Source organism: Pteropus medius, unplaced genomic scaffold (assembly GCF_902729225.1).
Source record: "Pteropus medius unplaced genomic scaffold, Ma_sr-lr_union100, whole genome shotgun sequence".
NCBI lineage: Eukaryota > Metazoa > Chordata > Mammalia > Chiroptera > Pteropodidae > Pteropus > Pteropus medius.
Genome location: NW_024340692.1, coordinates 1,144,402 through 1,166,095, shown reverse-complemented (window position 1 = coordinate 1,166,095; position 21,694 = coordinate 1,144,402). Strand labels below are relative to the sequence as shown.

Here is a 21,694-nt window from a genome sequence, read left to right as displayed (position 1 = left end):
AGGTCTTTTTTTCTGAGTGTTCTGAAGATGTCAGAAGCATCGACTTCTATAAGAAAGGTGGGGTACACAGCCAGAAATCAACTTTTCAAATCAGAGAATTAGATGGCTGCACTCCAGGACTCATCTCTCTTTGGGACACCTTATGTTCAGTGCTTGGGGAGCAAAACTTCCATAAGATTCTGAAATTAGGCATATGATAAAGACTAATTGCTGGAATTTTTTTTCAGCAATAATTCAAAAGTACAATTGACAAGGTGAAATTTCCTGAAGAAATCACACATCATTATGCACTTTTCCGCCTAAAAATGTATAACTGTGTTCTAGCATTTTTGAGGAAAACCAAACAAGACATAGCTATATTAAAAATTCTATTCCCATAATACTTATAGTTCAATCTAGTTATTGAATACCAAAAAATAATAATAATTAAAAGGGATAAATGAAACCTATTTGGTGCTAAAAGGAAAATAATATAATAAATACATTTTAGGGAAAAATCAGAAAAATCAGAGAATAGTCATGAATATAATCTTCCTTTTTTAATTAAGTAAATCTAGAATTTCCAAATTAAAAATTGTACAGTATTAAATATAGCACCAAATTATGGATTTAAATAACAACTATTAAGGAATGTCAGCCTAAGTTGCTGACTTTTAATTTATCATAAAATGACATAACAATCACCTAATATAGTATGTAAAAATCCTGCTAGAGCTACTTTAATGAATGGCTTATGATTGATTAAATACTGTCTGTAAATTGTATTTAAAAAGTTATTCCCAAATTCATGAAAGCAGCTCCCTGCGCCCCCCGCCCTAAATCAGAATACAAACTCCCCCTGCAATCTTAAATACATCATTGGATTGCTCTGAGAATTCCTTTTTCATAAATGTTGCCAATATAACCTTTAGCTGACTCTGTGTCTAAGTTAATAAAGTTCCGCTATGGTGTAACAAAAGAAAAGTGTTGAGTTCTCGAAAAGAATTTTTACCCTTGATATGCCCAGGATATTTGTAAGACACCAAATCATTTCCTTGCCTCTAAAAATATGCCTTTCCATTGGCAATTGTTCAGCACTCTAATTGGAATAAACACATAGACTTTTAATGCAAACCACTCAAACTAGCAGTCAGGCTTGAGGAGAGAGCTTGAAGAGTCATCCTTTTAACTATAAAATTAGAGCAGGGAGAGGGGCTTCAGTGATGACCCTGTCATAACTTCAAGAATATACGGTCAGCTATCACATCTGAATACCTATTTGCATATATATTACTAAGTGATTTTTTTTTTTTTTGTACTACGATTTCTAACAACCATGTGCTGAGTGAAACGTTAGAAAAATACAATATAAAGCAGTTCTTTTCTGCATGTCCTAAATAGAAATACTGCTGGTGGGGTTTTTTGTTTTTGTTTTTGCACTTTGCTTCCATTTCATGGCTACTATAAAATAATGGATGGCCATCAAACTTGACCATAAAGGAATTATACTAATATAATTTTTTTCTTTTTATTCTGGACAAAATAACTCACCTTTCATTCAACATCTGTTTTTGCATACATGAGAATTTTCCCAGATGCTACTATGAAGTTTGCATATGTATTTTGGTTTTCTGTTTAAAATCACATGCAGAGATAACATTTCAATGTTAGGATATAAATCAGAACTGCATCACTATACTAAAGATAAAATTTTATTGATGTTGCTTATCCAATATTTAAAAAAATAATTTACATCTTTGCAGATCAATTTCTTCTAAGCTCTTTACCAATTTGCTCACCACCATCTAAGTAGTAGGATGGCCAGTGTTGTCATTAAAATTCCCTCAAGTGCTACTGTAAAAATATTTTGAGTCAGGTTTATCACAGCATGCAAAATGAGCCATCAAGCTACAGAAGCAGGAAGAAAAGCTTGCCAGTGACTCTCTTCGCTGGATCCCAATCAGTTCCTGGCTGAGTGCTCTGGAGCATTACTGAATGGATCAAGAAGAATAGCCATGACCCATTCTAATGACCTGTCCTGCTAGGCCTTAGGTTGCTGACTTAAAGGTATAGCTCGATGACACACACAAACTTTCTTCCCTAAATATCTTTAAAGAAACAGTTCATTATAATTGTCATGTACCCGTTTAAAAAGAAAAAACAGCCTTCTAGGCACACACTTTCCCATGAAAATGAAATTGCTCACAAAATCATCATGCCTACTTTCAGAAAATAAGAGACAAATTATTTTGTTTGCTGAGTCTGCTCTGGGATGCTTATGTAACCTATATTTATTAACATTTTAGTCTGAAGCAAATAGCTTGAGAACATAGTAGACATTCACAAGAATATTCCCATATTATTTTTTCTACTGTCATGTTAGCCTGGCTATAAGAGAACTACAGAAGAAAGCAACCTACTATTCACTACAACCCCAACGACCATCACATTAAAAAACAGCATATCTCAAAAACACAATAATTTAGAACTATGGTCAAGAAGAACATTAAATAAACAACTATCACCACCAACCTTTGCTTGGGCTTCTGGTGCTGTCACCTTGACGACTTTATTGCGATTTATCATTTGCTTCACCCATCTTTCTACTTGGACGTTGAATTTCATGAATACCACATAGGCAAAATAAGCTGTTAAGAGAAGCAAGCTTTCCCACCACATGATGACATTATCCAGGAAAAATATAATCAGCATGATCAAGTCAACAATGTAGAAGGACACATCCCGAAAGAGAGGCCACCATGTCAGGTTCAAGATTTCTCTAGAAAACAGAGCACACATGCCAATAACAAAAAGGATATTGAACACTGCTGAGCCCACAATAGTGCCTATGCCAACGTTGCTGTGAGCAATAAATACCCCTATGAGAGATGTGAAAAGTTCTGGGGCCGAGCCCCCGGCAGCCATAAAGGTGGCTCCAGCCACATCATCAGAAATACCCAGTTTTTCAGTGATGACAGTCAAAGAAGGAACAAAGAACTCATCACAGACAATGGCTAAGGCTATGAACATGTAGATCATTCCAATGACATGGAGAATGATGGCGCCTTTCCTTCGATCCTCCAGGGAAAAGATGTCTTTTGGATAGTCTCCCTGGGCACGATGATCTGTACTATTCTCAGATTTGCCTTCCTGAGGAAGAGGTGGCTGTGGAGTATAATCCCAAACCTTGTCATTTAAATCTAAGAGAGTTCTCTGAAGGTAACCATGTGCTACCCTAGGGCCACTTGCACCACTGGCCTCTCCTGCGCTCAATGTCTCTGTCTCAGAAAAGGCACTGATTGAAAATGGGACAGTGCTAATGGCTACCAGGCCCATGAAAAGGCCTAAGATTCTAATTAACTTCAGTTTTTTCCTGATATTATAATGTCTTCTGCAGCCAGATGGTGACTTATCTGAACACCATTTCTCAAGGAAAGTGATGGTGCTGCTTTGGTGCAGATCCATCCTGGGTCTTCTGGTGGATGTGGTAGTCTTCTAATTGTAAACTCAACCAGATGGTTCTTTCATACTTTGCCTCACTTGATGGTTAATGGTGCTTGTGAGGCACTTCCACAATCAGAGATTCTTATACTTCACAGGAAATATTTTCAACATTTATGCTTAAAAAAAAAAAACAAGGATTAGTAAATCATAAAGTCATATGTCTTTTTCACAAAAAGAACTTTTTAGCTATGATTAAGTCCTATCCTGTAGCTGTGTGACTTTGGGTACATTACTTAACTCCTCTGCATTTATACCAAGGAGTGCTTTGAGGATGAGTTAAAACACATGAAGTTCTAAGAGTGGAATGTGGCACATCGTAGGCATTTACAATAATTGACGTATAAACACAAACATTTTGGTAAATCCAATATTAGGTTAGATGTGTATAAAGATTAAAATTTTATAGATGAAAGTCTATCAGTTTATCCCACCTTAAATCATGTAACAGACAATCTCCCAATGTTAAAAAGATGCCACTTCTTTTAGAAGTACTTGACAACCAACAATTATTCACTATGTTTTCTTTTAGTCCAATTAGGTAATTCCAGATGCAGGCACACTTTTCTGATTTAATCTTCATTTGGAAAGGGTTGAATGTTGGAGGAGGTAGCACTCTTTTCCTGAACACTTAAAGATCTCAGGATCTTATTTTTCATGCAAAGCTTCTCCTATACAGTAGCCTTTGAAAAATTTAAGTTTACAAAAGAATGTTGTAGTGACATTAACAAATTGTCTTCCCTGAACATCTAAATATTGTTTTCAGCTAAAGCTCACTTTTACAAAACAATTTTTAGTCATTTAAAGTAGACAATTTAGTAAATCAAACAACTCCGAACAAATAGGCTATTTCAAGAGACCAAATGCATACTTCATAAACAATATGCAAATTGCAGCAATACCTCTGTCCACCAACTCTGCCCCAAATAGCCCCAACACTTACTCTTATAGTAGGTTAGATGGCCAAGCAGTTTTCATTCTCTATCCCACAGAGGAGATAAGTAAAATACATAGACACCACAGCTAATATTCTGAAGAATCCTCTTTATAACTTTCTTTAAAAACACTTTTTTTCCTATATTAATGATTTCATTTTAGAGACATTCGCTGAGATCACCTCAGGTGTAAAATAAGCTAATTAAATACACGCCAGTTAAACACTGAGATTACCTGGAGCTCGGGTTTGCAGAGCAAGAGCATAAGTCAAAGCAGGTTGAGATGCTGCTGACTCCTGAGATAAACTGAACCCGTCAAAGAGATTCCAGGATGGCTGGCATTTGTCTACACTGAGCACAAACGATTAAGCGACTCACAGCTCTCCGGAGATTTTCACAGTGCTGGGCCGGGGCAATCGGCAGAAACGAACTCAACTCCCAGGGTGCACTATCAGCTCCAGCCCGAGCCGGGCTCGACCTATAAACCCATCACTCCACTCTGTGAGCGCGGCCTCCGCTGGAGAAGTGTACCCCCAGCCGCGCCCCAACTTTGCTTTGTACGGTCCCAAACTTTCCCTGGTGGGTTAATAGGAAAATAAAACTAAAGGACAGACATCCCATTAGTGAGCCAGGATCTGGGATGTAGCTTGGGGAGGCGCCTGGCCCGCATCTCCCTGAATCCTTTGTGGGTGGGGTGGAAAGGGGAGCGCCCCTCTGCGCGCCCTCCACCCAAAGCCGGAAGCAAAGGCAGTTGGGGAGGGAGAAGCTGGGGCTCGGAAACCGCGCCCGGGAACGGAGTTGGCTAACTCCTTGCGGGGCCTGGGGCACCCACGTCCACCACGGAGCCACCTGTGAGCCTGCGACGGAGCAGCGGGATGCGCGCAACCAGGATCTGGAGACAACGACCAGTGCAGCCACCAAGCCTGGCGGCTAGCAGAGACTCGGCCGCCAGTACTTACTGGAATCTGTCTGGAGGACACGGACACGGCGGGGGTCCGAGCGCGGTACGCGCTTCGGTCCACAGCCTTCTCTGGCCCTCCGCCTCCCCGCTCCGAGGCCCGGACTCCGGCACCCGCTCGCGCTCGCCGCTGCTCTCGCCCGCCAGGGCTGGGTTCCGGAGGAGACTGAGCCGCGGCGAGCTCCGCGCGCCGCCTCTGGTACTGCCCGGCCCCTCCCTCTCGACTCTGCGCCGGGAGCGTGGCTACAGCGCGCTCAGCTCCCGCTCCCTCTGCTCCACGCCTCTTGGGCGCAGAGGCGACGCTGGCAGTCGTCTCTTAGGAGATTTCTCCGCAGTGGGGACCGGGGTCAGGATTTGCAGGCGAGCAAGGACAGAGAGGAGAAATCGTACAGGTCGGTGACGCGCCTGATTCCCAAAGACTGAGGGTGCTGCCAATTTAGGGTGTCATCTATGCTGGGCACCTCCTCTCCAATTATCTGCAAAAGTGACAACAGTCACATATTTCTTTAGGAGGTGATGTAATGTTTAAAGGTGGAGGAGTCGTTCAGTGAAGAGGCATGAAGGCCTGCAAGGCTGTCTCTTCCTGGAGTCTCAGGTTGGATGTTTGGGACACTGAAGGATCTTTAGTCTTGCAGGCTGACCTTTCATTTCATGAGTGATGAACATGAGACCCAAGAGAGTTTCATTTTGAGTCACACACAGAGTTCACTTGATGGCTTCTGGACTCCCCCAGCCCAGTGCTGTTTCCTACCCTTTCTTCAGAGAAAGAGCCCTTGGCCACGGAAAGTGAGTCAGGCTTGTTGGAAATTAGAAATAAGAATTTTGGCCAAAGAGTGGGAGAAGACAAGACAAACTGATTCTTGAAAGAAGCCCCTTTTGCCCAGCTTTGTGCAACCACCACCAAAACTTCCAAAGGTTCCATGAGAAACCTTTGGGACTTTCAGTATAGGTTCTCCACTCTCCTTACCCTCCACTCTTTTCCTGTTTTCCACTTAGAGAGGGTTTTTTTTCATGCCTTCCTGGGACTTGGGGGAACGTGGGTCATATCTGGGAAGCTCATTACCTTTGACTTTGGGTAAACTTCTGTATTCAGAACTCTGCACGTACTCTTGATGTGTCAAGAGAAGCCGTGGGAACGGGGAAATTTCTTTTCCTCTCATCAGAGCCAGCCATTTAAGACTATTGTCTTGCTACAAATTTCAGGGTCCTCTTTTGGAAGTCATAGGCTAAACATTTTTTTTTTAAATCTTTATCTTTTCTTGTGTAAAATTTCAGACATATAGAAATGTAAAAGAATAGTATAATGAATCTCTATGGGGTCATCAGCAGCTTGAACAATTATAAACTCATAGCCAATTTCATTTCATACCCCGTTTTCCTTGGCCATCATTTTAAAGCAATTCCCAGACATCATATCATTTTATCTATAAGTATTAACAGAAAGCAAGGAAAGTATCAACCATGATGAGGCTTGTGTCAAAAAGACTAAACAACCAATTCAAATAGGCTCCCACTAGGCAAGAATTAGTTAATTTTAGCATCAAAAATTTATCATTGCAATTGTTTCAAACACATAAATGTGATTATATCCACAAATTCTTAATGATTCTAAAGCAACTTGATTGGTCATTGTAGGTGGGTAAGAGGGAATGAACTCATTTTGAAGCTTTTTAACAAACAAAACAATCATGCACTTATTGTGCCTTTTCTATACAAACTGGACTTCAGGGTAACCATTTAGGCTTTAGTTTTACTTTGCCTTTGCCTTTGCTTTCCTAGTTTAACCATCCTAATCTTCCCTGATGCAATAGATGCCTCTGGCTACATGTGGGGAGAAGATCTTGTATACAAGGTTCTTCTTAAAAGAAAAAGATTGTAACATATTTAAAATATATATTCATATAGCCACGTCACACTCCTCCTTTTAAGATCTTTATAAATGTTATCCAGCTAACTTCCCTTAAAACCCAGAGATTACCCTAAGTCTCTACTTGATGGAAAGGGGAATAAGGCACAGATGAAGACCTTATCAATCTGCAGTTTGTATTGGTTGGGGTTTGTATTTGGTTGCATTTAATAGAAACTCATCCTTGATGATTTAACCAAGTAAGAGTTTATTTTTCTCATGTAAAAAGAAGTCTGAATGCAGACTCTCCAGGGTTTATGCAATAGCTCCATGATGTCATCAAGGCACCCAGATCCTTTGATCTGTCTTCCTGAATATATGGTTTTTATTCTCATAACCACAAAATGGTTGCCTCTTTCAGGCATCACATCTCTGTTCCAGGCAGAAAGAAGGGAAAGAATGAAGGATGAAAGGCTGAAGGCCTCCTTGCTAGGCTTTTCATTTTTATTTAGGAAGGGACACTCTGTCAAAACTTCCTTTACATTTCATTGGCCACAATTTGGTTATATAGTCATACTTAGCTGCAAGGGAGTATAAAGAATATTTTAACTGTGCTATTCATCACCATTTATAAAATCAGGGTTCTCTTGGTGATATAGAAGGGGAGACAAATGTTAGATGTGTGACTAGTAGTATTTGACACACAGTTCCATACCATCTCAATAAGAGGCACATTGGGCTGAAGACTTGGCAGCTGAACTTGGCACTCAATGGCCATGACAGATGAGAAGGCTAAAAATACCATCATCATAGTAATGAAGAAAAACATGGCCTATCATTTGTCTAAGTCACACAACAGGAAAGCAATAGAGTTGAATAACACTTGTAGGTCTCCTAGATTCACAGTATTTACTACCTGGTCATGAAGAAAAAGGGAGCTTCATGAGATTATTTACTACCACCAAATGATGAGTTATCAAACAGTAGCCTTTGCTAAGACATTTAAGTAATCAATGGGTTTCTCTGTATAAATTATTATTAAAGAGCCAACTACATATATATTTATTTTCGGTTACCTGCATATGTATAAAAAGTAGTTAACATCATATTTACCCTTCTAGTAACTGGATGATTTGTTTGAACATAGAGTTTATAGGAGTCGTTGATAATTATTAGTTAAGATTGTTAGGCACTTTTTGTAATTTTGGAGAGGAGCATTTAAAAAAATAATAACATTTAAAAATAATAATGAGTTTTAAAAAGTATGGGGTCATACTCAAGCTAAGAAAGATTTTGAATATAAATCAAAGGGAAAAATGAACCAGGTTCCCATTCAAGATAGTGAGGTAAGAAATCTGTACTCACCTGTTCCAAGAAAACACTGCATTTACAGCTGTAGAGGAAACAACTTCTTCTGAAAAACATGAAAACACTGGCTGAGCCGCTCCTAGGTCAGGTAGAAGAGGCTGCGACACAATCTTGCCTAAGCTCTACCTTTGGTGCAGTGACCCACAGTCACCAGGGAACTCAAAACGCAAAGCTTCTCCCTGAGAATCTAAGAGTTTGAACTCCACATTGGGCACCCCTAACTTTAAAAATCTACACCTGAGAAAGAAGCCCCCAAAACACTTAGCTCTGAAAACCAACAAGGCTTGCATCCATGAGACCCACAGCTGTGACGATCTGAGAAACAGCTCTTAAAGGGGTTGCTCCCAGACTCACCCCCTCAGGGCCCAGAGCAGAAGTGACCAGCAGAGATGTTCTTGGAGTTTGTGTGGGAAAAACCCATTTGCTTGTCTTGGAGTTTTGCCCTGAGGGGCAGGCATCTGATTAACACAGTTTTGGGGTCAGGGACTGGTGGGTGCCATGTTGGGCTCTCTCTCTGCCTTGCTCTAGCCTATAGGCGCCATCTTTTTTTTAATTCTAGGCTTTTTAATTTTCTCTTTCTTTTTTCCTTCCTTCTTTTTTTGAGAGCTTCTGTATATATATTATTTTCTTTCATTATTTTTTTGCTCTTTTCCCCCCAATTTTATTGAACTATAATGAACAATTGGCTTCTCATATTTACATTGTAAAATTCAATGAGTTTTTTTTCAATTATAGTTAGCATACAATAATATATTAGTTTCAGTTGTACAACATAGTGATTAGAGATCTATATAACTTACAAAGTGGTTTACCCCATGAAAACAGGTACCCTTTTTCCTCCTTACATATTTTTTACCACATTATTGACTATTTTCCTTATGCCACACTTTATAACTCCATTACTATTTTTTATCTATCCATTTGTACTTCTTAATCCCTTTGCCCTTTTTCATCGTCCCTCCAAACCCTCTCCTATCTAGTAGCCCTCAAAATAGTCTCTGTATCTATGAGTTTGTTTCTCTTTTTGTTGTTTATTTTGTTCTTTAGATTTCACATGTATATGAAATCATGTGATATTTATTTTTCTTTATCTGATTTCATTCAACACAATACCCTCTAGGTCTATCAAGGAAATATCATTTTCCATCCCTTCCTTTTAGTCTGTGTGTGTCTTTTAATCTGAAGTGAATCTCCTACAGGCAGCATATGTAGGGGTCTTGTTTTCTTATCTATTCGGCTTCCCTATCTTTTGATTGGAGCACTTAATTCTTTTACATTTGAGGTACTTGTTGATAAATATGTAGTTATTACCATTCTTTATTCATGTTTTTGATACATATTTTTTCTTCTTAAAGAAGTCCCTCCAACAATCCTTGTAATACTGGCTTGGTGTTGATTCCTTTAGCTTATTTTTGTCTGGGAAGCTCTTTATCTGTCCTTCGACTCTAAATGATAGCTTTCCTGTATGAAGTAGTCTAACAATTTCACATCTGGTGTAAAGAGTTTGGAGAAACAGCAGATTCATTATGGTGTAGATGTGGGTACATTTTAGATCCCAGTCTCATGCATATATATAAAGAAGCCTCTACTGAATAACCAAAAATAATTTTTCTAAGATGTTATATTTTGGGGAAAGTACTTTTAGTTATTTTAAAATTTTCAATGCTCTCTGAATAAACTTTGGCTTATTTTTAAAATAATTTTTTGATATTGGTTGGTTTCTGAATGATTGCTAAATAGATGAGCTTAAGTACACGTATAAAAAAGACCGATTTAACTGTCCACACTTCTGTATCCCTTAGAGTGCTCCCAATGTGTACCGCATTGTGAGGATTCATAAACAGGTATAACAGACTGATACTAAATAAAATTTGATCCCCCAAATGAAATCTGCTCACATAGAATTTGTAATCTAGATTCTGCTTCTAGGATTCACAAATAAATAAACATTTCTTCCATTTTGTTTCATTAATTAACATACTGGTGATGATATTCCATAATGCTATTTATCTTATAGATTATAAATGGATTTATTTTTCGCCTTTTTAAAGTGGATTTGGAAGTACCCAAAAGAACCTGTCGAGAAGGTGATATTGCTTTTAAGGAAGGCCCAGCCCAAGGACACTGGGGAACTTTATCTCTTCTTATGGCTGAGTAATATTCCATTGTATATATGTACCACAGCTTCCTTAGCCAATCATCTATCATAGGAACACTTCTGTTGCTTCCATGCTGCTATGAACATCAGTGTGCAAATATATTTTCAGATATGGATTTTCAAGTCTTTGGGGTAAATACCCAGTAGAGTGATTGCTGGATCATATGGTAGTTCAAATCTTAGTTTTTTGAGGAACCTCCATACTGTTTTCCATGGTGGCCGTACCAACTTGCAGTCCCACAAACAGTGCATGAAGGTTCCTTTTTCTCCGCATCCTCTCCAACATTTGTTATTACTTGTTCTGTTGATTATAGCTATTCTAACAGGTGTGAGATGGTATCTCATTGTGATTTTGATTTGCATTTCCCTAATAGCTAGCGATGTTGAGCATCTTTTCAAATATTTGTTGGCCAGTTGTATGTCCTCTAGGGAGAAGTATCTGTTCGGATTTTTTTTGTTGTTATTAAGTCATATGACTTCTTGTGTATTTTGGATATTAGTCCCTTATTGGAGATGTTGCTTGCAAATATATTTTCAAAATCGGATGGTAGTCTCTTTATCTTGTTCACGGTTTCTTTTGCTGAGCAGAAGATTTTTAGTTTGATGTATTCCCATTCATTTATTTTTGCTTTTACTTTCCTTGTCTTTGAGGTTAAATTCATAAAATCCTATTTAAGTCCAAGGTTCTTGAGTTTAGTTCCTATGTTTTCTTCTATGCATTTTATTGTTTAGGTCTTTAATCCATTTTGAGTTAATTGTGGTGTGTGATGATAGATAACAGTCTAGTTTCATTCTTTTGCAGGTGCCTTTCCAGTTTTCCCAGCACCATTTATCAAAAAGGCTTTTCTCTCTCCACTATATGTTTTGGTGTGTCTGTTTTACTGCCAATACCATGCCATTTTGATTACTGTCGCTGTGTAGTATAATTTGGAGTTGGGCAGAGTGATGCCTCCGGCCTCGTTCTTTTCTCTCAGGATGATTTTGACAACTCGAGGTCTTTTTCTTTCCATACGAATCTGATGATTTTTTGTTTTATTTTTTTTTTTCTTAAATACCGATGGGATTTTGATGGGGATTGCTTTAAATCTGTATAATGCTTTAGGTAATACGTTCATTTTAACTATGTTGATTCTTCCAACCCAAGAACACAAAATATTTTTCCATTTCTTTTTATCTTCTTCGATTTCTTTTAGTAGAGTCTTATAGTTTTCACCGTATAGGTCCTTCACAAGTTTTGGTAGATTTATTCCTAGATATTTTATTCTTTTGGTTGCAATTGTAAAAGGAATTACTTTTTCCACTTTTTTTTCCTGATGCTTCACTATTAGAATATAGGAACGCTACAGATTTTTGAATGTTGATTTTGTATCGAGAGACTTTACTGTATTTGTTTATTGTTTCTAGTAGTGTTCTTGCGGAGTTTTTAGGGTTTTCTATATAGAGAATCATGTCATCCACAAATAGTGACAGTTTGACTTCTTCGTTTCCTATTTAGATGCCTTTTATATCTTTCTCTTGCCTGATTGCACTGGCTAGGACCTCCAATGTTATGTTGAATAACAGTGGCGATAGTGGACAGCTTTGCGTTGTTCCTGATCTTAGAGGGAAGGTTTTTAGTTTTTCACCATTAAGAATAATGTTGGCTGAGGGTTTGTCATAGATGGCCTTTATTATGTTAAGGTACTTTCCTTCTATACTGATTTTGTTAAGTGTTTTGATCATAAATGGATGCCATATCTTGTCGAAGGCTTTTTCTGCATCTATTGATATGATCATATGATTTTTATTTTTTACTTTGTCTATATGGTGTATCACATTAATCGACTTGCGTATGTTGAACCATCCCTGTGCCTCTGGGATGAAGCCCACTTGATCGTGGTGTGTAATCTTTTTAATATGTTGCTGTATTCGGTTCGCTAGTATCTTATTTAGGATTTTTGCATCTGTGTTCATGAGAGATATTGGTCTGTAGTTTCCTTTTCTGTGTTATCTTTACCAGGTTTTGGTATCAGAGTGATATTGGCCTCATAAACTGAGTTGGGAAGTGTTGCCTCCTCTTCGAGTTTTTGGAAGAGTTTGAGGAGAATAGGTATAAAATCTTCGAATGTTTGGTAGAATTCACTGATGAAGCCATCTGGTCCTGGACTTTTACACTTTGGTAGGTTTTTGATGATTGTTTCAATTTCCATACTGTTGATCGGTCAATTTAGAATTTCCTGTTCTTCTTGATTCAGTCTAGGAAGGTTGTATTTTCCTAAGTACTGGTTCATTTCTTCTAGGTTATTAAATTTGGTGTTATATACTTTTTCATAGTATTCTTGTATGATCCTTTGTATTTCTGCAGGTCAGTCGTAATTTCCCCTCTTTCGTCCCTGATTTTATTTGTGCCCTTTCTCTTTTTTCTTTAGTGAGTCTGGCCAGGGGTATGTCAATTTTATTAACCTTCTCAAAGAACCAGCTCCTTGTTGCATTTATTTTTTTCTATTGTATTTTTGTTTTCAATTTCATTGATTTCTGCTCTGATTTTGATGATTTCTTTTCTTCTGCTGACTTCAGGCCTCATTTGTTCTTCCTTTTCTAGTTTTTTAAAATAAAGCATTAGGTTGTTTATTTGGGCTCGTTCTTGGTTTTGGAGATAGGCCTGTAATGATATGAACTTTCCTCTTATTACTGCCTTTGCCATGTCCCAAAGGTTTTGATATGTTGTACTAACATTATCATTCGTTTCTTTGTATCTCTTGATCTCTCTTTTTATTTCTTCTGTGACCCAGTTATTCTTCAGTAGCATGTTGTTTAATCTCCATGTATTCGTGGTTCTTCCTGACTTCTCTCCGCAGTTGACCTCTAGTTTCGAATCATTATGATCAGAGAATATGGTTGGTATGATTTCAACCCTCTTATATTTGTTGAGACTATCTCTGTGTCCCAGTTTGTGGTCAGTCCTTACGAGTGTTCCGTGTGCACTAGAGAAGAATGTATAAGCAGCCGTTTTGGGGATGGACGGCTCTGTATATGTCAATTATGTCCGGTTGGTCTAATGTGCCATTTAAGGATATTATTTCCTTATTGATTTTCTGTTTGGATGACCTGTCCATGTCTGACTGTGGCGTATTTAGGTCCCCTAATACAATAGTGTTTTGGTCTGTTTCTCCTTTTAGTTGTGTTAGTAATTGCTCTACATATTTCGGGGCTCCTTGATTGGGAGCATAGATATTAATAAGTGTTATGTCTTCTTAGTGCATGATTCCCTTTATCATTATGAAGTGCCCTTCAGTATCTTACTTTACCTTTTTTATTTTGAAATCTATTTTGCCTGATATTAGTACCACCACTCCCGCTTTTCTCCGAATGCCATTTGCTTGAAATATCATTTTCCACCCTTTCATGTTGAGTCAATATTTGTCTCTGGAGCTGAGATGTGTCTCCTGGAGGCAGCGTATGGTTGGGTTTTGTTTTTTGATCCATTCTGCAACTCTGTGCCTTTTTACTAATGAGTTCAGTCCATTTACATTTAGGGTGATTATTGAAATATGAGTTCTTCTAATAGTCATTTTATAGTCATTGCTTTCTGGTAGTTCGGTGTTTCCATTGCTTCCTTGTCCTTGTGCTTCTGTTTTCTTTATTTTGGTTGGCTTTTGTGGGGTTTCCCTCTCGTCCTTCTTGTTTTATGTTATACACTTCAGTTCTGAATCTTCAGTGTGTAGTTACCATTACGAATATGAAAAGAATAGGTATATATATATATATATATATATATATATATATATATATATATATATATATATACCATCGTCCTTTTTCTTCTGCGTGTGCCTTTTCTCCATTTCCCTTTGCAAATTTGGATCTTTGAATCCTCCCCTTTTCAGTCGTTGTTGTCTCAGTTTGTCCCCATGTAAGCTGGACGTTCATTACTATCTTGTTATATAGCAATTGTCTTCTTATTGTTTAAGCTTATGATGCCCTGTTCTTAGTAGTTTGCACTTCTCTGCTTCTATTTGTCCGATAGTCATCCTACTCCTAATTATGTATTTTTTTTTGTCATTTTCTTTTAGTTGAGCTGACTCCTTTCAGTATTTCCTGTAGTGAAGGCCTTGTAGTAGAGAATTCTCTCAATTTTTGTATGTCTGGAAAGGGCTTAATTTCTCCTTCATATCTAAATGAGAGCTTAGCTGGATACATTATTCTAGGCTGGTAGTTCTTTTTATTTATGGTTTAAATATTTGATTACATTTTTTCTGGCTTGTAAGGTTTGCACCAAGAAGTCCAATGATAATCTAATGGATTTTCCTTTATCAGTTACCATTTTCTTCTCCCTGGCTGCCCTGAGAATTCTGTCTTTGTCGTTGACTTTTGGTAATTTTAATCCAATGTGTCTTGGTGAAGGCCTTTTAGGGTTGAGATAATTGAGTGTTCTGTGGACATCCTGAATTCCAAACTCCAGCTCATTCCTTAGATTTGGGAAATCCTCGTCCACTATTTGTCTGCAAATGCTTTCTAGTCCCTGTTGCTTTTCCTCACCTTCGAGAATGCCCATTATTCTAATGTTTCCTCTCCTGATGGTATCAGCTAGTTCTTGAATTTCTCTTTCATTATTTTTTATTCTTTGGTTTCTCTCTTCTTCCGTCTGATTTATTTCTAGATTTCTGTCTTCGATATCACTGATCCTTTCCTCTATTTGGTCGACTCTATTTCCCAAGCTCGCTATTTCATTTTTCAACTCTTGCAGTGTGTTTTTTATCTCCAGAAAATCTATTCTGTCCTTTTTGAGGGTTTTGATCTCCTTGCTCTGCTCCTCTAGTTGTTTTTTCAATTCCTGAAATTGTTACTATGACTTGTTTTGTAACTTACTGAGTTTTTTCAGAAGTACCATCCTGAATTCTCTGTCATTTAAGTTGCATATTTCTATAAGCTTATTTTCTGTAGCTTTTTCTCTTTCTTTCTGAGATGGCTTGTCACCTTGGTTGTTCATGGTGTTTAGTGGACTATTTCTCCACCCGAACATTAATAGAAAAGTCTATTCTGCCTTTTTTTCTAGAAAGAAGATTAAATAACCGTTTCTCTTTAGGTTGCTACAAAGCAGGCGCTTTTCTTTTGGTTTCCAGTAGGGGGCATCTAAGCCTTTGGATCCTTGCTTAATATAAAGCCTAAATAATGTTGTTTTTTTAAAATTTTCATGTAGAAATTTAATCACGCTCACTACTCTCAGTCTCGGTCCCTGTCAGTCTTAGTGATAGTTTGATAACGTTGGCTCAGATTATCCTGGGGCTCCGCAGTGATAGGTCTCGGAGGGTATGGGGGGAGGGGCCCTCTGGGTTGGGGGATGTAGTCTGTGGCTCAGCCTTGGTTTTGCTACCGCGGCTGGTAAAAATCAACTGTTGTTTCTCTGTGGCCCCGTCCCGCTTCTCTGCTTTTTGCCCTGATGACTGGGCCCTGCCACTGGCCGCGTGGAGCTCACAGCACTGCCAGGCAAGGCTGTTCAGGGAGCTACAGCACTTTTTCCCCTCCCCCTCCTCCTGCAGGGAGTCCAGAGGCTGAGAGAAGTAGCTTCAGTCTTCACAGCATTTGCTCAGATTCCCCTGGGACTCCGTGGTGTTCAGTCTCGCAGGATATGGGGGTGGGGCCTTCTGGGTTGGGGTTTGGGGTCTGCAGTTCAGCCTTGGTTTTGCACCTGAGGCCGGTAAAAATCAACTGTTGTTTCTCTGTGGACATGTCCCGCTTCTTTGCTTTCTGTCCTGATGACTGGGCCCTGCCACCGGCCGCATGGAGCTCACAGCACTCCCAGGCAGGACTGTTCAGGGAGCTCACTTCACCTTCTCGTCTCCTCCTCCTCCTACAGGTAGCTTCGGACCTGTGAGAGGCAGCTTCTTTATTTCTCGCAGCCTACCACCAGACACCCGATTTGGACTCTTGGTAGGTAGCTCTTATGCGCAAATCCCATGCTCCAATGTGCTGGTGTGCAGTTTCGGTGTTTTTTTGTTGAGTTTTAGATGTTCAGCTTATTGGTGTTTCAAGGGGAGAGATGTGAGGACATCTCTCCCTCCGCCATGTCTCAGTGGATCTAGGTATGCTGGATTTTGATATTCATTTGTTCATTATATTCTCACCATGACACTGTGAAATAGGTATTAGTAGCTGCATTTTACAAATCAGAAAGCTGACTCTTAGAAAAAGTTAAATAACTTGTCTCAAATCACACAGCTAAGAATTGGCCCCATAATAATCCATTTGCAACCTCAACCCCCAACTATCTTAGGATCTGTCAGGATGGAATGAAATGAACTAGCCCTCCCAGGAGTCTACTATTTGGAGGACTATTGCAGCCCCACAAGAATCCTCTGATCAGCTCTGCAGTGCGGTTGTGATCCAGACCCACTGAACTTAAACTCCTTCCCTTCCCTAACTGGACATTACAAGGACTCTGGAGATTTCGGTATTGACCTATGAGCCAAAAAGCCAAGCAGAAGACATTGAATGGTTGGCATAAGCCTAACTGTATGAATTCTCGTCACCAGCTACATCAAGTACATTTATATATTTTGGTTTGGTTGCTCAAGGAGAGGACCATTCAAGGACCCCTTGTCATATCTCTCACTGAGAAGTCTGAGTGAAAAATCAAATCTATTGATTTTTATGCCTCTTTAAAAATTCCTCTACCACTCTCACTCTCTCACTGTTTCCTCCATCCGAACTACTTCCTCTCTGCTAAACCATAAAACAGAGCCACTTATAATCTATGTTGAAACTTGAAGAAAAACACAGCATGCATTTTTAAAGCATGTCCCCAAATGAATTTGAAATCAAATCACTCTGAACAATTGTAGCGCTACAAATGTCACTGGATTCTCAATTACATTTGATTCATAGGCTTTTTATTTCCCCAACTGAATTCTAAAAATGATTTTTAATTAGAAAGATACAATGTCTTAAAATTTATTCAGTGTTTTATAAAACTAAGAAAAAAGAGAGAAAGACTTCTGGTACTGAGAAAAAAATCTCAAACTATCAACATGCCAAATATTTATTTTTCTTCTGAAACAATGTTATTGATTTTTAAATAAAGAAACCATTTAGGGCCAAGTTATGCCATTCAAACTATTATTGCTCTTCCTTGCTAAACTCAGAATAGAAGAATGTATGCATTAAAAGTGTTAGCAATTCTAGAAGCAAACGCTTTGCCAATGATACACAACAAATTAAAAATACTCTAGCATAATGGAAAAGGCAGCATTGCTAATTCTGTATCAGTTGCATATTTGGTTATTGTTTGTTTCTTTGTGATGACCCTTTTTTTTTTAAGTGATGAGATAGATTTAGATCATATTTATGCCCGTCTGCACTGTCTTACTCATCAGTCCCACAGTTCGCTGATAAAATGTGGAAGCAAGGTCAGGGATACTGGTTTCAGAACAGGAAGAATGCAGTTGGGACAGAAAGAGAGGAAATGTCACATTTTTGTTTCATGAACAGAATATTCTACCTGTAACCCCAAACATCTGTACCACTTAGAAGTTAAAGAGGGAGCCTGCGACATATGTCTTCAGAATTATTTGGCTGAGGTTAAACTATGAACTATCCCAACTTATATTAGAGGAAAGTAATCTTCAAGACACAAACCTTTTTAAACCCTGTTATAAGCTAGCTATGAGTTGAAGAAGGATTTAGTAACTATTCTGTCAAGATGATTGACCAAATCATGCTGTGTAGACTGGAAATTTCCAAAGTGAGTTCAGGACAACACCAATTCATTACAATGTTAAAAGATGATGCTTAAAAAAATGAGATCTGTGACCCTCTAACTTTGAGAAATACAGTGTTAAATTCAAGTAAATGGGGTTTTTAGTTAGGATGTCTACATTGGTACAGATATAGACTAAGTGATGACCAACCCTGTATCTAATCAATCTTTCCTTCATGTTGGAAAGAAAGATTTATGAGAGCCTCTATTCAGATACTATTATTGTCTTATGCCAAAAAGATAGTACAAACAGGTATAGATTTCTTACTGATTTCAAAGGGCTTGATCCATTTGGTCTATTATCAGTTACCTTAGGACCATTTTAATTTTCCATTTCCTTTTCACTATTTCTGTTTTTTATTTTTATTTTTTTAATTTTTTTAAGCAACACACAACACGCTCAAAGACGAGGATGATTTTTATAAAATATAATGGCAAAGCGCATTCTTCATTCTTATTCTGCCCAGTTAATGCCAGTAGGTCAGTGTAGTCTGGATTATTTTTCTCTTTGTTTTCCTTTATGGAACTACTTGATATAGTCTATTGTGTAGTGGATTGATTATGCAATTCAAGAGAGAGGAACAATGAATCACAATTGTTTTAAGAAAGGGTCAAAGCCCGGAGTGGTGGAAACTGATGGAGAAGGACTAGGCAACTTAGGAACTTACTACAATTGGTGAATGTTCTTTCATTAGGCTCTAAAACACTGCTGAATTCCAGCAGTAATTCCAATAAATTATAGTATGTCATTTTCAAATAACATAAAATCATAGGAACTTAAAGTAGAATTGAAGGTGTGCAGAGAGGCTAACTGGGGTCATCTAGACTCTTGTAAGAGTCCTCATCCATACAGCATTTTCTATAAAAGTGGCGGAGGGATACTCTACAATTTTTTTCACTCATTTACAATCTTATAACTGTGACTCTTCTAAAATCAAACAGGTTCCCAGTCTTGAATTGCAGGAGCCATCATCAGAAACAACAGGACTGGAAGAGCCATAATGAAAAAAGAAAGAGAAACTCTAGGTCTCTTAATTTTTAACGATTTGAGGAAATGTAATTAGACTTCCCATGTCCCTGTTCGGCTACAGATGAGTTTAACTTGGTTTCCTCAGGCACTTTCTCTTCTGTAACTTGACTTCTGGAGAATGAACTCAAATCTTGCCTTCCGTAAAGTCAAAACTTATGTTTTTGCTTTAGTCTTTTTGATGAATGAGTAAGTCATGAATCTTTGTCCTGATTTAATGAACAGATTATCAACAAATTGTGATTTCAGATTGTTTTTATGCTTTTATTTTGAATCGAAATTATAACTGACATGTCATCGAGGTAAAATTTACATAGGATGAAATGTACTCATTTTAAGTGTGTCATTTGATGAGTTTTGATAAGTGTGTATTTCTGTGTAACCTTTGTCCTGGTTGAGATATAGAACATTTCTACACCCCAGAAAGTACCTTTGTACTCTTTTCCTTTCTGCCCTGGCAAATACTATTCTTATTTCTATTATCGTATATAGTTTTACTAGTTGTGCTTTCGTATAGTATGTACATTTTGCAACTTGCTTCTTTTGCTCAATGTTTTTGACAGTTATCGATGTTGTTGTATCAGTAGTTAATTCATTTTTATTGATGAGTAATATCCTATTGTAAGAATATATATCAATTCTCTTGATAGAAAGGTAGATGGTTTATAGTTTTTTCCTATTATGAATAAAACATACTTATACAAGTCTTTACATGGGTGTATGTTTTAATTTTTTGACCCATATTTTAAAATTATTCTTGACTTAATTATATACAATTTAAAAAACAGACTTATTTATCACTCTGAGACAGGCACTGTTTTAAGGGCTAAGGATGCAACAGTGAACAAAACAAACTGAGTCTCTGTTCTTGTGGAGGTCTTTTTCTAGAGAGGAGACTAAAAACAAGCAAGATAAATAAGTAATACATATACATATTGTAAGTGTCATAGAGTAAAATAAGGCATAGGGTTAGGGCTTTGGGGGAGCTGGGGACACCATCACGGAGAGGATGGTATTCAAACAAAGACCTAAAAAGAAACAAGAGACAGGCATCCAGATACTGGAGAGAAGAGCATTTCAGGTAAAAGAGAGCAAGGCAAAGCTCTTGAGGCAGGAGTGTACCTGGTGAGTTCAACGTGCATAGGTGAAAGGGGAGGGCTTATATGTAGGATGATATGTCAGTTATCAATTTATTGCTTCTTAGCTCTGAATTCACCTTTTTTGACAGCTTTGTGAAATTGGATTTGCATCCTTTAAATTTTTTTTCCCTTGACAGCTCACACTGAAGCTTTGTCAACAGAGGGCACTGAACAGGATTGGAATACTGGTCACAAGGAAATCTGGGGACAAGATATGTGGTTGCAGTTAGCAGTCTGTAGCAAATAGGAGAGAAAAAAAGGATTACGTAGCCAGGTTTTTGGAAAGTAAATATATTGAAGTTAGAGGACTGGTCTTTATTTTGAAGTTATGCCCTTCATACTTTCTTTGTATCAATATGCTCCTTTTTTTTTTTGAAATTACTGTAATAATAGATAGTAGGGTTTTATAAATCTCTCTTTGGTAAAATTGAAAAATCAGAAGCTGTATATTTATCCCCCTAAAAGTGAGGGATTATAATCCTCCATAAACCCCAAAGTCTAAAAAAGTAGTGCACACTTGTGGCCATTAGTACAATGCCTTTTGGAGAACTGTAGTTTAAGATGTGTTTATTCATTTGGGACTTTACTAATCACTGAGTCCTTGTCCTTGAAGAGTTGATAGCATCCTAACTTCTCCTTGTTCAGAACTTTCCAATTGTATTAAATATTGGAACAGAAGTGCAAATCTGGCTTGGGTTTGTTCATATGATTTGGAGATAATTCAGTAGGAAGAAAAATATCTTTCTTAATTATTTGACATAATAAAATTATTATATTAGATAATTTAATTTGGGGAGGGTGGGAGCGAATGCTACACAGTTGCAAATAGATATGTGAGAAAATAGAGAATGATTCAGAAAGTAAGAAACAGTGTAAGTTTTTGGGTCTTTTACAAAACTACTATTCATTTGTTGATTTAATATTGTTTATTACTTATATATCCTTGGGAGAAGGTTCTCTTAGAATTTAATGTTAGGAAAATTTTTATGTGTTCCAAAGAACAAACTGCATTCTTTTATCAGATAATGTGAACTACATAATTTATAAT

General features: G+C 37.8%; 2 protein-coding genes across 8 annotated transcripts in view; one reads left to right on the top strand and one right to left on the bottom strand.

The window, feature by feature from the left end:
• The window catches only part of SLC24A2 (solute carrier family 24 member 2), a 209,346-nt gene extending 203,833 nt beyond the window's left edge, over positions 1-5,513 (bottom strand). For 6 of the 7 annotated variants that reach the window (XM_039869301.1, XM_039869352.1, XM_039869427.1 and 3 more), the window contains exons 1-2: positions 5,375-5,513; positions 2,512-3,599 (exon numbers count right to left, since the gene is read on the bottom strand). In XM_039869301.1, coding sequence (XP_039725235.1) covers positions 2,512-3,444 — 933 coding nt within the window. In that variant the 5' untranslated portion in view covers positions 3,445-3,599; positions 5,375-5,513. Of the gene's footprint in view, positions 1-2,511; positions 3,600-4,650; positions 5,314-5,374 lie in introns of those variants that run through there. The other variant, XM_039869341.1, reaches the window with a different exon arrangement.
• Positions 5,239-19,482, top strand: LOC120603522 (uncharacterized). The gene is made up of 3 exons (XM_039864070.1): positions 5,239-5,765; positions 16,582-16,655; positions 19,423-19,482. Exons 1-3 carry the CDS (start codon positions 5,291-5,293, stop codon positions 19,480-19,482), a joined length of 609 nt encoding a protein of 202 aa, XP_039720004.1. The 5' UTR covers positions 5,239-5,290.
• The last annotated feature ends 2,212 nt before the right edge of the window (positions 19,483-21,694 follow it).